Source organism: Pygocentrus nattereri, chromosome 8, assembly GCF_015220715.1.
Source record: "Pygocentrus nattereri isolate fPygNat1 chromosome 8, fPygNat1.pri, whole genome shotgun sequence".
Taxonomy (NCBI): domain Eukaryota; kingdom Metazoa; phylum Chordata; class Actinopteri; order Characiformes; family Serrasalmidae; genus Pygocentrus; species Pygocentrus nattereri.
This window is the reverse complement of record NC_051218.1, coordinates 43769251-43784199: the sequence shown is the minus strand read 5'-3', so window position 1 is coordinate 43784199 and position 14949 is coordinate 43769251. Positions and strand designations below refer to the sequence as shown.

General features: G+C 43.4%; 2 protein-coding genes across 3 annotated transcripts in view; one reads left to right on the top strand and one right to left on the bottom strand.

Annotated features, from left to right (window-relative positions):
- The window catches only part of mrnip (MRN complex interacting protein), a 7832-nt gene extending 380 nt beyond the window's left edge, over positions 1-7452 (top strand). Inside the window, exons 2-7 of one of the 2 annotated variants that reach the window (XM_017712498.2) lie at positions 2063-2122; positions 3942-4048; positions 4253-4316; positions 4879-5009; positions 5206-5320; positions 6537-7452. In XM_017712498.2, coding sequence (XP_017567987.2) covers positions 2063-2122; positions 3942-4048; positions 4253-4316; positions 4879-5009; positions 5206-5320; positions 6537-7232 — 1173 coding nt within the window. In that variant the 3' untranslated portion in view covers positions 7233-7452. Of the gene's footprint in view, positions 1-2062; positions 2123-3941; positions 4049-4252; positions 4317-4878; positions 5010-5202; positions 5321-6536 lie in introns of both variants that reach the window. The other variant, XM_017712497.2, reaches the window with a different exon arrangement.
- Positions 7453-8141: 689 nt separating this feature from the next.
- On the bottom strand, positions 8142-13180 carry sqstm1 (sequestosome 1). The gene is made up of 8 exons (XM_017712496.2): positions 12848-13180; positions 11398-11493; positions 10861-11204; positions 10555-10717; positions 9603-9683; positions 9282-9466; positions 8973-9174; positions 8142-8806 (listed from the first exon to the last, which is right to left on the bottom strand). The coding sequence occupies exons 1-8, from the start codon at positions 13014-13016 to the stop codon at positions 8646-8648; spliced, it is 1401 nt and encodes a 466-aa protein (XP_017567985.1). The 5' UTR covers positions 13017-13180; the 3' UTR covers positions 8142-8645.
- Between the last annotated feature and the right edge of the window lie 1769 nt (positions 13181-14949).

Below are 14949 nucleotides of genomic sequence, written 5' to 3'. Positions count from 1 at the left end.
ATATCTTCGACGATTCCCAGACGCTAGGGGGCGCTCCCGAGCGAGGCCGAAATGAATGGGTTGATATGGAGCGTTTGAGCAAAGTCATAGTTTATAAACCAACCAAAAATCTCTGAGGAACGTTTCCAACACCTTGTTGAAAGTCTGCCACGAAGAATTAAAGCAGTTCTGAAGACAAAAGGGGGTCCAACCTTTTACTAGAAAGTTTGTCCCTAATAAAGTGGCCAATGCGTGTACATTAATATTACACTATTCCAATGTACAGTTGTACAGTAATGAGTTATGATAATAATAAGCTGTTGTCCACATTGCGTATGTGCAGTTAGTCTGAGGGAGATAATAAATGAGATGCAGGTTCTCAGGGATAGGACACTGATCTAGAATCTTCCAGATTGTACAGGACATGGATAGAAGATGTACAAGGTGTCAGTCTATATGTGTGAGTACAGCTTTGGTGCAGAGGATCAGAGTGAGTCTGATGATGTGGATGTGGTGTGGATTGTCCATGGAGCTCATCATAACTCAGAGGTGCAGTGACAGGCCTATAGACCGATACACCAGCACTACTGGCTGATCGGCAGCCTAACAGCCCGGGGGAAGAAACTGTCTCGGAACCGGCTGGTTCTGGACTTTATGCTTCTGTACCTCCACCTGCTCGGCAGCTGTGAGGACAGGCAGTGGCTTGGCTGGGTGGAGTCCTTAAATGGTCATTCAGGGTGGTTTTGTTCCATTCTAGAGAACATGGTCAAGTCAGAGTTGTTCTCTAATGGTGGTGATAGGAACCAGACGTCCACCTCTAAAAGCTCCCTCACAGTAAGTTACTACATGAGATGGTTGATGTCTGATGTTTTGGCTTAAAGTGTAATTTAATCCATTCATCATCAGTATTACATATAAAAGCCGTTTACGTATAAAAGACACGTGTGGGTTAACCGGTCAGTTTGGATGGTAAATGAAATGCCCGTGTTTGTGTTGTAGACATCTCAAGCCCTGGTTCTGATGACCACTGCTGTAAAGAAATCTGTTTCTCTACAATGAATCATTTCACTTCTAACAACTCTGAATGACTCTGTTTGCATCTCAGTGACTGAATTATTAAGAAATTTATTCAGGAAAGTTTTTCACAGTTTACCAGGTGCTAGGAGCCAGACGTCTGAAGAGCTTGCTAGGAGCCAGACGTCTGAAGAGCTTGCTAGGAGCCAGACGTCTGAAGAGCTTGCTAGGAGCCAGACGTCTGAAGAGCTTGCTAGGAGCCAGACGTCTGAAGAGCTTGCTAGGAGCCAGACGTCTGAAGAGCTTGCTAGGAGCCAGACGTCTGAAGAGCTTGCTAGGAGCCAGACGTCTGAAGAGCTTGCTAGGAGCCAGACGTCTGAAGAGCTTGATGCCTTTAAAAGCAGAAGTTATTACATGAGATGGTCACCAATATGCTGCAGTTTTGAGAAGGTTTTGGTTTAAATTGTTTTTTTATTATTTATTTTTTTATTTTTTTATTTTTTTATTTTTTTTAATCCATTCAGGGTGGAAATATGCATGCAGGGTGTTGTAAGACAAAGTTGTCTCTCCTTCTCCAAGTCCTGCCAAACCTGTTTGCTGTGCTTGGATTGCCTCATTTAGCGTGTTTTATTAGCTCAGGTATCATATGACCCTGAATGTGGTGGAGGCAGTCGTCAGGGTTTATTACTGCTTGGATTGGCCTTTCGAATGTCCAGCAGCCGAGTTGCGTAAGAGTGCTTGGACCCAGGAAGGGTTTTCAGACTTTTCCAGGTGACAGGCTTAACAGCTCTTTCACAACTTTCCAAAGGTCCTCTCCAAAGCTTATAAAGAGATGCTGGTGCCAGACTGTCTGTGTGGCCATAAGAATATCAAGCATTGTGTTGGTAAACAAAGGTCTCATTGACAGACAGGCTGTGCACTGTGCTTACCTTCTGAGACTTGTAATTTTGCAGGTCATCTGTGGCAGGCCAGCCACATGACAGTCCAGGAAATTACCCAATTACAGCAGCCAGGGACATCAAGCTCCTTGGCAACAGCAGGATTAAATGCTGATTTCTTTTCCTTTCAGGTCAAAAAGAGCCAAAAATGGAGTTGCAAGATGTGTGGGGAAAAGCAGTCTCTCATAAAGGTGAGAGTAATTGCATTACACTGGGGAAACACAGGTACATGTGTATGTGTAATTCTTTACAATGGCTTTATTGAAAGTGCACAGACCCCCCCACCCACCCCCCCCCATCAACGGAGCCACGGTAGAGAGAGTCAGCAGCTTCAAGTTCCCCTGTGTTCACATCTCAGAGGATTTGACATGGACCGAACACACTACACGGGCGGTAAAGAAGGCACAACAGCGCCTCTTCCACCTCAGGTGGCTGAGGAGGTTTGGCATGAATCCCCGCATCATGTACTGTGGAGAGCATTCTAACAGGCTCCATCGTGACCTGGTATGGGAACTGCACTGCCGTTGAGCATAAAAGCTGGATTTATACAGCAGCCGCTGCCTGAGGAAGACCAGGAGGATTCTAAAGGACTCCACCCACCCAAGCCACTGTCTGTTCTCACAGCTGCCGAGCGGGAGGAGGTACAGAAACAAAGTCCAGATACAGCCGGTTCCCTTTCTTCCCCCCAGGCCATTAGGCTGCTGAACAGCCAGTAGGCCAGAAGGCCTCTGACTGCACCTAGACTGGACAATCTACACTGCTTCCACATCAACAGACTCGCTCTGATCTCACTGTAATTTCAGTAACTCACGTGTATAGATTGGCATTTTCTATCCATTTCTTTTATAATCTGGAAGATTTTTATATCAATACTCTATCCCCTGTGTACATATCATAATTTTATTTCATAACTTAGAACTGTACAAAACTGTACATTGGAAATATAAATTCTAGGGTATACAATAAATATTATGTATATGTGTAGCTATTTAGAGTGTAATGTATATGTGTGTATGTGTAATGTGACAATTTATAATTAGAGTGCTTGAAGAAGCGCTCTATTGTTATCTCTATTGTTATCTCTATTGTTATCCTTCATACGTCTTATTCTTCTTCCACACTTTTCTGCGATTAATACAGCTCAAACCGCTAAACGTACAGACTCCGTTCAAACTGCGTTTCGAAGGTCTCGGCGCTGTGACTTGTGCTCTGTATGTTTGGAGTCGATCGGATTGGTAGTTTTTAATAAAATTAAGTTTAACAATTAAAAACCTCCCATAAGAATGAACAACGAAATGTTCAGAACTTCAGATTCTAACTGACATCGATGACGTCACAGCAGGCCACTCAGTCTCACAGACACAGCCGATCATGCAGGGAATCTGCTTTAAAATCCTTAATCTTTCACCCAGAAACTCCATTTCAGTTTTAAATGGTAGAGAAACTTGTCCTTTCTGAAACCTCAAAATATCTAATTATTTTATAAATTAGCTTTAGAGTTATGAGCGTTTGTTTGGCACTAGGCACAGAAAACTGCCCCATTCGCTCCCATGTAATCAGAATCTGCTTATTTCAAGATTTTCTCTGTGTTTAACTCGTCGTAACTCAGACATTTTCTTCTCAATACACACAACATTACACCAAAATAATCCTCAAGGGGTCTCATCTCACACCATCTATCCAGTTAAGCGATAGAGTGAACATTTCCCGAGTTATGACTGTTTGTTCAGAGGGTGCAAATCGGACTCAAACAAGGCTTCTCCACTAAGAGCTGCATAAAGACAGTTAATTTGAATGAACACATGCATCTCTCCCTCTCACACACACACTCACACACACACTCACACACACACACTCACACACACACTACACAGACACACACACACAGACACATACCTAAGGAGGTATTGTTCACCTACACACAAACACGTGCAGCTCTTTTCAAGCACTCTTGCAGTTCCTTCAGGAAATGCACATCTAGTTTATAATTCTGTATTTTGGCTCTGACAGGAATATGGCAGAGGAACGGGTGCAGATTGCAGGCGCCATGTGCAGAAGTTGAATTCGCTGCGTGGAGAGCTGCTAGAGGTAGAAAATGAAAGAGCCTGGACTCAGTGGTAAGCAGGTCATTTAAATCGAGGATATTCTTGGCCTAGTGAAGCTCCAAAAACACTGTGAAAATGTTTAGACTCTCACAGTGGAGAAAATTCCTAAATCAGATTTTCGTAGTCTGTTAATGTGAATACAGTTTCTCTTTAAATGCTGCAGTATAGCCTAAAAAAATGTTGTCAGTCTTCTGACCATCTCCTCCACTTTTAAAGGGAGAAGGAGGATCATGAAGATGAGGACAGCATTGGTGATGAAGCTCAAAGCTGTGAGCAACAGGTATAGTGTTTTTTGTGGTTCTTCTCCAGGCTCTTTTTACCCTTGTGTGGTGTTCAGGTCTGTGGGAGACGTTTTCACTGTTTACAAAAAGAAAAAATTGACATTTTATTATTATTTCAACCCTACATTGGTTTTTGCCCATTTTCTGTGAAGAACATATAAAATAACCCATTTTCAGGGTTTTCATTCTGTTCACCCCCCACACATTTATACTACATGTGGTGTTGGGCTGAACCCGCAGGGAGTGAAAGTGTGGAGGTACTGTGTCCTTCACTCTGTTCTCCTCCTACATGGCCTGTTGGTGTTGGTAGACAACATAGACAGGCTGCTGACTGGCTACAGCTGCTAAAGGAGAACCCTAAACTGGACACTTGTGATATTTTAAACATCTGATATTTTTACATTAATTGTTGTGGCTGTATTGATTTATAAAACAATAATGTGGTGGGTCCACCGGACCACTGAGTAACAAACACACCAACACCTCAAAAGGACTAAATGTAAAGGGCTATGGAGCAGTAACGCAAATTTCCTTTGCTTATATTTACTACCACCTTGCCAGGATGAAGTGCAAGTTGTAAGCCGCTGGAGTAAATATGTGGATCAGACAGGCAGCGGGCCAGAAAAGGATGAGGAGGAGGAGGAAGACGTTTACACCGAGAGATCGAGGTTCAGGAGTCATGATAAAATCAGGTCAGTCTATTGGCTGTGTAGTCAGAAGGCATAATTACAGCACAGTCTCTGCTTAGCAAGTACAAGAGAGAGTAACAGCGTTACGCAGGAAATAATTCAGATTACTGTTTGTTCTGAATAGGAGTCAGATATGCTTTAGCTGAAAAGACAGGTGCTCTCATATTCAGTGTTGCCGTTCCCATAAACCTCCCAGCAGAAAGAGGAAGAAAGGCTTCTCTTCAAAAGATGCTTCTGGGCATTACGCAGTTTCTGAGGATGATGACCCTGGTACTGACCCTGCTCACCAGATGGCCAAGGGAATACCATTTCAGGTGAGTGTAGTCTGTAGGTGCACACCAGTGTTGTTGCTCATCAAGCTTGTTTATTAACTTATTCTCCAGGGTATATTCTGGTTTGTCTGTCTGAATTTTTTCATGACCAAATCACAAGGCAAATTATTCAGTAACTGCATGAAATAAATGTACATTTTTATTTTGTTTAATTTATTTTTTTGTAAAAGCTCCCCTCAAATTAGCAGAATATGTGTTGCACCCAGGTACCTGACACCTAGCCAGCCCGTAAGACACTGGACTGGTGCAGTTTTATAGCAGGACTAATGCCAAGATTAGGCTCAGCCTATATATGACAAGTGACATGTGTGACACGTGTGACAGGCATGACCATGTATGGCTAAACAAGAATAGACAGAAGAATGTTCTAAATACAGTCACAGTCTAGAACACACAATACAGGATATCATGATATATAACACAGCACTAAACACATTACAGAGCAGTGCATTTCTACAGGTCACACATGTCGCTGTATACTTACAATTTACAGCTGAAAGCCAAAAATCTCAGACGCTCTTTGTGTTGTTTTCTAAAAGTGATGTTTCCAGAGCAGATCACTGAAGAGACGCCGTCTGTTTATAGTTTAGAGCCCAGATTTGGGGAAAAACGGGTCGACTTTCAGTAGAAAAACAAACTGAGTTCAGCTTCTTTTATTATAAGGGTTTAAAATGACATCACCGTCTATTAGACTGGAGAGAAGAGCTACAGCCTCACACGACGCCCAGCTTCTGAATGGAGCTTATGGAATATGAACGTTATGAAGAACATGACCAAGTGCGGTTTGGAACCACCGGTGGTCCCAAGGAGTTGAAGAGTTTAACTTTTGCATTTTAGCTACGTTTTAACTATTGTGTTATATTTTCTACTGTATTTTTAGTATTAAATTTTTTTATACTTGCCTGATTTATTTCTTTTATTAAATTTACATTTATTATTTGATATTTTCTTACACATTATCAATACACATGTATCCACTCTGCGGCATTGTAAATGAGGGTCACCCTCGATGTTCTCCGAGGTTAAATAAAGGATGATTGATTGAAGTTAAAAATACAAGAGGTACCTGTGTATTCCCACCAATACAGTACTGGAACTGGCCACGTTTGTCTTTAATAATAGGAGTAATTGACCCATTTGAGTAGTGGTGGTGGTGGATACTTGTTCTGAAATTAAGATGTTGCTTTTATTATTTCAGGCACATCAACATAGTGGCTCATTCAGGTCACCACCTCTAGTTGGACATTCCTCCCGACGGTGGTCTCCATTCACTAGCACAAACTCCAAAACGGCAGCTTCATATATTTGTGATTCTCCTGCTGCATCACTGAGCTGTAAACACACTGGAGTGTACAGTGGCTTAAACGGTACTGGAGGATTTGGCATTGGAGCAAATGAGAAACCTTCTGCTGAGTTAGCCACCAAGCATCCTCCTTCAGTGCCTGCAAGTACTTCCTCTCATCAGAGGACCAGTAGAACTAAGCTGGAAGCTGAAAGCTCCAAATGGACTAGGTTCCTTACTTCTACATCTGCCAAGGAGGAGCTAGAAGATGATGATTATGCTCAAATGAGTTCTGGAGTAACTGATACTGAAGTAGCCCACTTGCCATCTGCCCCGATTCCCGTACCCACACCCAGAAGCACAGGACATCCAAGCAGAGAAGAAAGTGCTTGTGCAAGAGCTCCACTGGATGATGTGCCTGGCCTAGGCAACAGCAGCACTACAAGAGTTTTCGAGAAACTAAGACACTACAACGCTTCAACCTTTACATCAAAATCTGCAGGCTCTCAGAGCCCTGTGTGTCTTCAGCTCCCACCTATCAAAAGACCGTGTCCTGCCCTCTCTTTTAGCACATTGTTCCATACAGATGAGGACTTTGATGATGCACTTTAATCTGGTACCATTTACTCAGAGGCCTTTGAAGTACCTGCGACGTACCCACTATAAATGTTGATGAAATATTATTAATAATCAACTGTGTTTTCAGAAAGTTTTAAACTGAATATAAACTTTTGTACACCAATCAGGCATATCATTATGAGCACCTCTGTTTTTCTCCACTCACTGTCCATCTTATCAGCTCCACTTACTGCATAGCTGGTCTTTGTAGTTCTACAGTTACAGACTGTAGTCCATCTGTTTCTCTGATACTGTTCTTCAGTGGTCAGGACCCCCATGGACCCTCACAGAGCAGGTAGTATTTGGGTGGAGGATCATTCTCAGCACTCCAGTAACACTGATGTGGTGTGTTAGTGTATGTTGTGCTGGTAAGAGTGGATCAGACACAGCAGTGCTGCTGGAGTTTTTAAACACTGTCCACTCTATTAGACACACCTACGTTGTCAGTCCACCTTGTAGATGTAAAGTCAGAGACGACAGCTCATCTGCTGCTGCAGTTTGTGCTGGTTGTCCTCTAGAAGTGGTCAAAGGACGCTGCCCACAGGACACTGTTAGCTGGATACTTTTGGTTGGTGGACTATTCTCAGTCCAGCAGTGACACTGAGGTGTTTAAAAACTCCAGCAGCGCTGCTGTGTCTGATCCACTCAGACCAGTGCAACACTACCACCATGTCAGTGTTACTGCAGTGCTGAGAATAAGCCACCACCCAAATAGTACCTGAGGGTCCATGGGGGTCATGACCACTGAAGAACAGAGTAAGAGTATCAGAGAAACAGATGGACTACAGTCTGTAATTGTAGAACTACAAAGTGCAGCTATACAGTAAGTGGAGCTGATAAGCACAGAAACAAGGAGGTGCTCAAAATGTTATGCCTGATCATTGTATAATAAGACAAACACAGTTTTGCAGATACATTATTTTATTTGACAGACAGAGCAAGAAACCGTGAAAGTAAAGAATACAACAGTAGTTCCTATTCATTGTGACTAACAAAAATACTCAAGATTTTTTTTTCTTGCTACAATTAAAAAAGCATCTTAAAACAATGACTGCATTAGAGATGCACAGGAACATTTTTCCACAGACACCTTTTTGAATTTCTTAATAGTTACCAATTTAAGAAGCAAGTCATATCTGTAATCTATTTATATAAAACAACATACCCAACATGATTATGACATTTGTATTCATGTTTAAGTGCCACGTTAATCTTGCGAATAACATTGATAATAAATTTGTTATGAAAAATGCCTGAGTAATTTATATTGCCAACAGTATGAATGGAATCAGTTATATATTCAGGAAAGGCAGACTTGGTAGAGATTGCTAATGTGTTAGGCTTGGGGTTTTCAAATAATGTGCACTAATTGTGACCCCCGTTTTTCTAAGCCCTTGCTCTGCCATTTCATTTCCGAGGGCCAGGTGGTTTGGAGTACTGGATGGTATCCAGAGCAGACCCTATGTCATAATTCTTGGTGTGGAGAAGCCTGGTAAGCCAGCCTCCTTCATCTGTGAAGCCCATGGACAGCATCTGGGACAGAGACTCCACCAGCCGAGGGTCTGCGTCTGAGAAGGGAGGATAAGAGGGCAGTGCTGTGAGTTTGGTTGTCAGAGTATCTGTAGGATACGAGTTCACGCAAAAGCTCAAATGTAAGACGATGTGGAGAACAAACAAGACCAGAACTATATAGTTCCTTTTATAGCCTTATATAGGTAGTGTTCTGCATTGTACCTTGAGGCAGGTGTGGGTAGAGAGCTGCTTCACGCAGCCCAGTGGGCCCTTGGTTAGAGGCTGAATTGGTACTGAGGGGTCCGGGGGGATTCTCCGCAATCTCTTGCCCATCCACCTCCATTCTGAGGGACTGCAGCTCACCTGTGGATGGATCCACTTCCTTAGAGCTCAAATGGGTCCACTCCTCATCATTACTGTGGTCCTGTGAAGGCAACATACAAAGACATGTTAACAGCCTTCTTTCAAAAGACTACAACCTCAGGACCTCATCATCCAATGCTATAAACATTGCATGTTCTGTTTGCTTACTTTTGCCCCCTCTGTGGTACTGCCTACGCTGCAAGAACTCACTGGGCCTCCATCGGCTCCTCGAGAAAGAAGGCCTCCTGAGCCACCGTCACTCCGGCCACTCGGAGGTCCACTTGAGGCAGGAGGAGTCTGTGTCACTTTGGCCTTTCTCCCCTCATGTTCCACGTCAATGTCCACATCTATGCCTGTGGAGAGGCAAGTACATTTGATTAAGCAAATAATCAGGCGTATCATTGGGGCGTGGAAGTCATTCCATTGGCATGTGGAAATGATTCATGCAGAAAACCGGTGATGTGAGATGTTGATTGGCACAGAACCTACCTAGAGGGCTCAGCATAGCAGCCACACCCTCTCCAATGTTCTTCAGGTACTCCATGTTGGCCTGGGCAGAACTAGAGGCTCCTGCGGATGAACAGAAATGGTTCAGGGACGTGCAGCGGATAGCCCTTGCCCCTTTCGCTTGACCCTTATCCCTACGTTTTGCACGTTCAGGTGTAGGGTTAGGGCATCCCTATTTTTGTTGAGATAGAGGAGTCGGTGAAGTGTTCGGGCTACATGGCCCTCCAAACAATGTTGGAGGAGGCAAGACGGCTGCGCGAGTGACCAAACAAACCCACAGATGTGAGAAATTTTCTGTTAAAATTTACGATGACCACTATTATCTTAATGTCGTCTCAGTGCATTCTGGTCGTTTTCTTCATAACAAGCATAAAAATCACTAATAACATGCTGACGTCTTGGGAGCTAGCTGGCTAACTTTCCCGTTCCACCTTAAATAGTCCAGCAGTTCTGATGCCTGAAGCACCAGAATATAACTAGTGTCACTTAAGGTGGAATGGGAAAATTCAAACAAAACTGGAGCATATCTTCAGCTTCATATCACTGAAGAATTAGGGGTGGGTGATAAATAATTGCCCCCCTCTTTGAAGGTGTATGATGCCCTAAATGTAACTAAAGCCCAACAATGAGGAGCTGAACTTTACCCTCCACTGCTCTGACTGCAGACAGGCCGGGTCGCCTACAGAGCGGCGCTAGTAGCTGTTAATGAAGTCATGCTCTTTATTCGAGGGTCTCATCTCTTAGGGCAAGATTTCAACCACTAACCCTTGTAACCCAGTTCTAAGGGGTTAGGGTGGCACTCAAAAACAAGGAGTAGGGGTAAAAAGAAAATGAGATTTGGCAAAGTATGTTTCTCTATGTACATTTTTGTAATTTCATTTCCAAAACATCTGAATATTGGCACGCAGCACTGTATCTGGTAACAGAACCTTACCATTTTGGGCCTGGCCATCCTGCGAGTTGGCCTCCTGGGAGCCTGGCTGGGCTCCAGATGGACCCGGCTGAGCCTGGTTTTGGTTTTGAGTCTGAGCCTGAGCCTGGGCACCAGCCCACATGCAGTGCCTCATCTTGCGCCAGAATTTCCCACGAGGGAACCACTGAGAGAGAAAGAAGAGCTTTTAAAAGACTGAAGCCAACGGTCTGGCATGCTGTCAGATGAGCAGAAAACTGAGGTGGAACAGCCACCCAAATACCAAAGGACTCAACTAAGAAGAGTCTATTCTGCTTGGAAGGGTCTTACCTCAAACATGTTGGCCATGGGATGGAAAATGGGTAGGAGGGGATGCTCCTTGTGGAGGCCCTTAGCCTGGCAGGTGGAGCAGAGGTCATAATCCGGGCACACGGTGCACTTGAAGCGAGTTCCAGCCACCTGTCCCTCGCATCCATCACAGGTCACACCAGGGTGAACCATGGGAGGGTGATGAGGAGGTGGGCCCATATGTGGTGGGGGTCCCATAGGAGGTGGTCCTTGAGGCCCCATATGATGGTGTCCATGGGGCCACGCGTGGTGCGGTCCTGGAGGAGGGGCACAGGGGAACCCTGGGACCCCATGAGGTGAGAAGTCACGCTTGTGCTCCTTTTTTTCTAAACGGGGAACAAACAGCAGAACAAGGTTAGTACTTAAGTTTGTGACTTTACCTGGTTATTTAGCTGAAGTCTGAACACTCTTGTGCTAAATAAGGGCAATTTCTAGGTTTCTCTCATCGATTCTAACATACAGATCACAAATTTGTCGCTCCCTTCAGATCAGAGATATCCGCATACAGGAGGAACTTACCCTTGATGAAGAGGCGGAATGTGTCGTCCTTCACCAGAGTCAGCCCCATCATGAGCTCTTCGTCAGTAGAGAAGGCAATCATGTCGCCATCCTCATCTAGAGTGGGAAAGAAAGGCAGAACGAAGTGAGTGGCTGGCCTGGTGATGGCAACAGCTCATTATTTTGTATTGAATCTTTATCCAAGGTCCTCTGCTTTTGTTAAATACAGTCACAAGGTCCTACTTTTGGGAGACCGATGTGTGCAAACAAAGAACTTTAGTACCTTTGCATAAGAAGCATTTTGTCCTAAATCAATGACAGAATTTCTGGGGATTAGACCTCTTTATGCAGGGATTTGATTCAGATAATACAAATTGTAATTAATTTTTCCATGTGACTCCATTGCTCAGAATTAAAAGGGCCCATGTCCTACATTTACCCTTTTTTTTGCCCAACACTTTTCCTGAGGGTTTATGTAACACCAACCATTTACCAGCCCTGTTTTTGTTACTGTACCTCCTTTAAGACCGATATGTGAATGAGCTCTGCTCTGATAAGCTGCCCTGGGCCTCGTATCTCCAACACAGTAACTTTACAGGAGAAGGAAAAAACCTAGTTTACTCCTAATGCAAGTCAATGGAACCAGACGTCTTTCCAAGTCATGTTGGGCCGTTTCTTCGGGTCCCTTCATCATGAAATTTACAGACGACATAAAGGACAACAGGTGTTTTCAAATTATGCTACAAATTAAAAAAGGACAAAAATTGAGAAGGTTTTCTCCTCAACAACTTTATTTACACACTTAGAAAATTAATGTTCCATGATGCAAGTCCTTCCAATGATATTCCCAGTGTTCCTGTGGAATGTGTGATCAGTTATTTAGCCCTTAGTTCGGAATATCAGGGCCTACAATCTTCATCAGAGTCACTACTATGATAAAACCAGAAGGGCCACAGTCTCAGCACACAGAGCCTCAAACACACCCTGACAAAAACAACGTTGTCAATTATTCCTCTTCTCATTTCTGAAGGTGGAGTCGAGCGAAACGCACGTACAGTCTTATTTACTACCGAGGCTGAAGCCGGCTTCCTATTCGAATTCTCCCGTTCCACCTTAAATGGTGCAGCAGTTACAGTCTAGACCCTGCTGTTGCCGCACCGTTTAAGGTGGAACGGGAGAATTCGAATGCAATTATATAATGACAAAAAAAAAAAAAAAAAAAAAAACTTATTTAAATGATCGGTTTAAGAACTAAATCGTCTGTGTAGAAATACCGAAACTTCTGCTTTGGCTGAGCGTTAAGACAGAAGTTCTCTCGACTAACTACGAGTTAGTTACAGGCTAATGAACTCGTATTCAGGCCTAGCGAGTTAATAACTGGGTTAAACTAGGTTAGTCAGAGCCACGGTGTAAACAGAGCATTCTGGCTGTAAAGAGCGCTTGTTTACATGTTAAAATCACTCAGTCGTACCTTTATAATACATCTGGAAGATGACATTCCGGAGGTTGGCGAAAACATCCACCACCTTGCGGCTCAAGTACTCGAAACTTGTCGACACGTCCTGGTCGATGGCGAAGCGGCGAATCTCCCTGTGGCTGTCCTCCTTCCCGAGGAGGTAAGCCTTCACGGTCATCGACATCCTCGCGTCTGGTCCACACGCACCGAAAACTCGAGAAGAAACGCAGAAAGTCGGGCTCCGAGGTTTGTTGCGCAGCAGAAATTCACGTCCCTTCAAAAACACGAGTCAGCTGACCGAAGCACCGCCCGAGCCGCTGTCCGTCTCCGTTCCTGCCTTCGAGCTCAGCTGCGTGTTTTATACGACGCAGCAGCCAATCGGAAACGCGGCTGAGCCTGAAGGGGCGGGGCCAAGCGCACAAAGCCCATGGCCTGTTATTGTGATCCGAGGCCGTATCGACAACACAGGAGGTGGGGCGCCGTAGAGGGGGGATGCCGAAGGCCGAGGAATGACACAGCGTTTTCTAAACGGGGATTTCCCTCATGAGGTCACCACAGCCCGTCTCTGTCAATATAGATTTATGTAAAGATCGATCTTATTTAAAAAGGTAAAGCAAGGCTTCTCACAATGACTGAAGGCTTTGTAATTGAAAAGTGACCGAGTTTGTAATAGAAACAGTTAAGCGATTTTACACTAAGGATAAGGGCTTGGTGAAGTGGGGGGAAGGGTGGGGGGGTACTTTAAAACGTATTCCGGTACAGATTACTGGTCAATCCTAATCCGAGTCATGTAATTTTATCAATTCCTGTTACTTTTGGATTATGTGTCATAATTAACAAAAGATAAGGTCTTTTTTTGTTAAAATACTAAATGTGTGAGGAGCTCAAGACATAAGCAGCTAATGCTGTGACCTAGATACATGGTCAGTGATCTCATTGTTGGTGATCATTCTCTAAATTAACCGGTAGCATGTTAAATTACATATGGCTAACACACCTGGAATAGCATTATTATAATGGTGATAGCCGCACAAACAAAGGCTGCATACAAAGTTGAGGTTCAGGTTGTGAGATGATGTAATCCTGCTAATAATAAGCCTTTTTTATATTGTATCTGTAACTTGATTGCAGTTTTTTTATCTGTAATTAATGAAACCTTTGTTTTCTATCCTGATTATGTAACATTGTTATACGCATTCTCTTACTACCCAGATTTGGCAGTTATTTTATACACTTTGAAATTGGAAAGAGCTTATTCATATCATTTTTTTTATTTCATTTATTCATCAGCCAGCCAACCAAATAAATAAAAAGGAGGTAGCAAATATTGTCTTTTAGTGGTAAGTCAAGGCAGCTGGACTGGTACAATGTCAAATATGCAACACATTCAGTCACCTTTCCTTAGTTATATTAGACAATTCAGTCACGAATAATACATTTGTATTAATACAGTTGTATCAATTAATACAGTTGTATTCAGAGACTGATTAGCATGCCTTCTACTCCTCTCTGGCCTTGTTTTGCAAACACAAAGTCAGTCATGACTAAAAATGTCTGCAATAACAATGGGACATTTCTCATTGTCTGCATGTTGACTTTGATCTTTGTTAGTGCACAGAGCAGAGAGCTATGAGGAAATGAAATAAGGACAGCGTTCTGTCCTAAAATACACTGCACACTGTGCCTGTGTTTATATCTTTCGCAGAAGATAAAATAAATCCCGGAGGAACGCAGGAATGTGAGTTGATCAGGACTGTTGACATACATACGCAGCATGGCCCAAAGTGAAATAGCTTCAGCTATTTCAGCCACACCCATCGCTAACAAGTACACAAGATCAAGCAGCCATGCGTTCTACACAGACAAACTTTGGCCGTAGAACTGGTTGTGCTGAACCTTCAACATGCCAGCTTACAAACAAGACAGTTCAAATTGCCCTGGTCATCTGTAAGTGATGTTATTCTAAACTGGAAACATCAGGGAGCAACAGCAGTGTCACCAGCAGTGCACCTTTCCCAAAAACCTGTCCCAACAGTGAAGTTAATTAGAACTAATCAAACCCATTCTTTGTATACAAATGGATTGATAAGCTAAAAACATGCTGTTTTAACCTCATA

Bases quoted from the DNA above. Each gene is read 5' to 3' on its own strand.
- sqstm1 (XM_017712496.2), bottom strand. From the start codon at position 13,016: ATGTCGATGACCGTGAAGGCTTACCTCCTCGGGAAGGAGGACAGCCAC. The intron at 11,494-12,847 runs GTACGACTGAGT...TTCCCACTCTAG, and splicing joins CTTCCAGATGTATTATAAAG to ATGAGGATGGCGACATGATT. The intron at 9,467-9,602 runs GTAGGTTCTGTG...GCCTCTCCACAG, and splicing joins TGCTATGCTGAGCCCTCTAG to GCATAGATGTGGACATTGAC.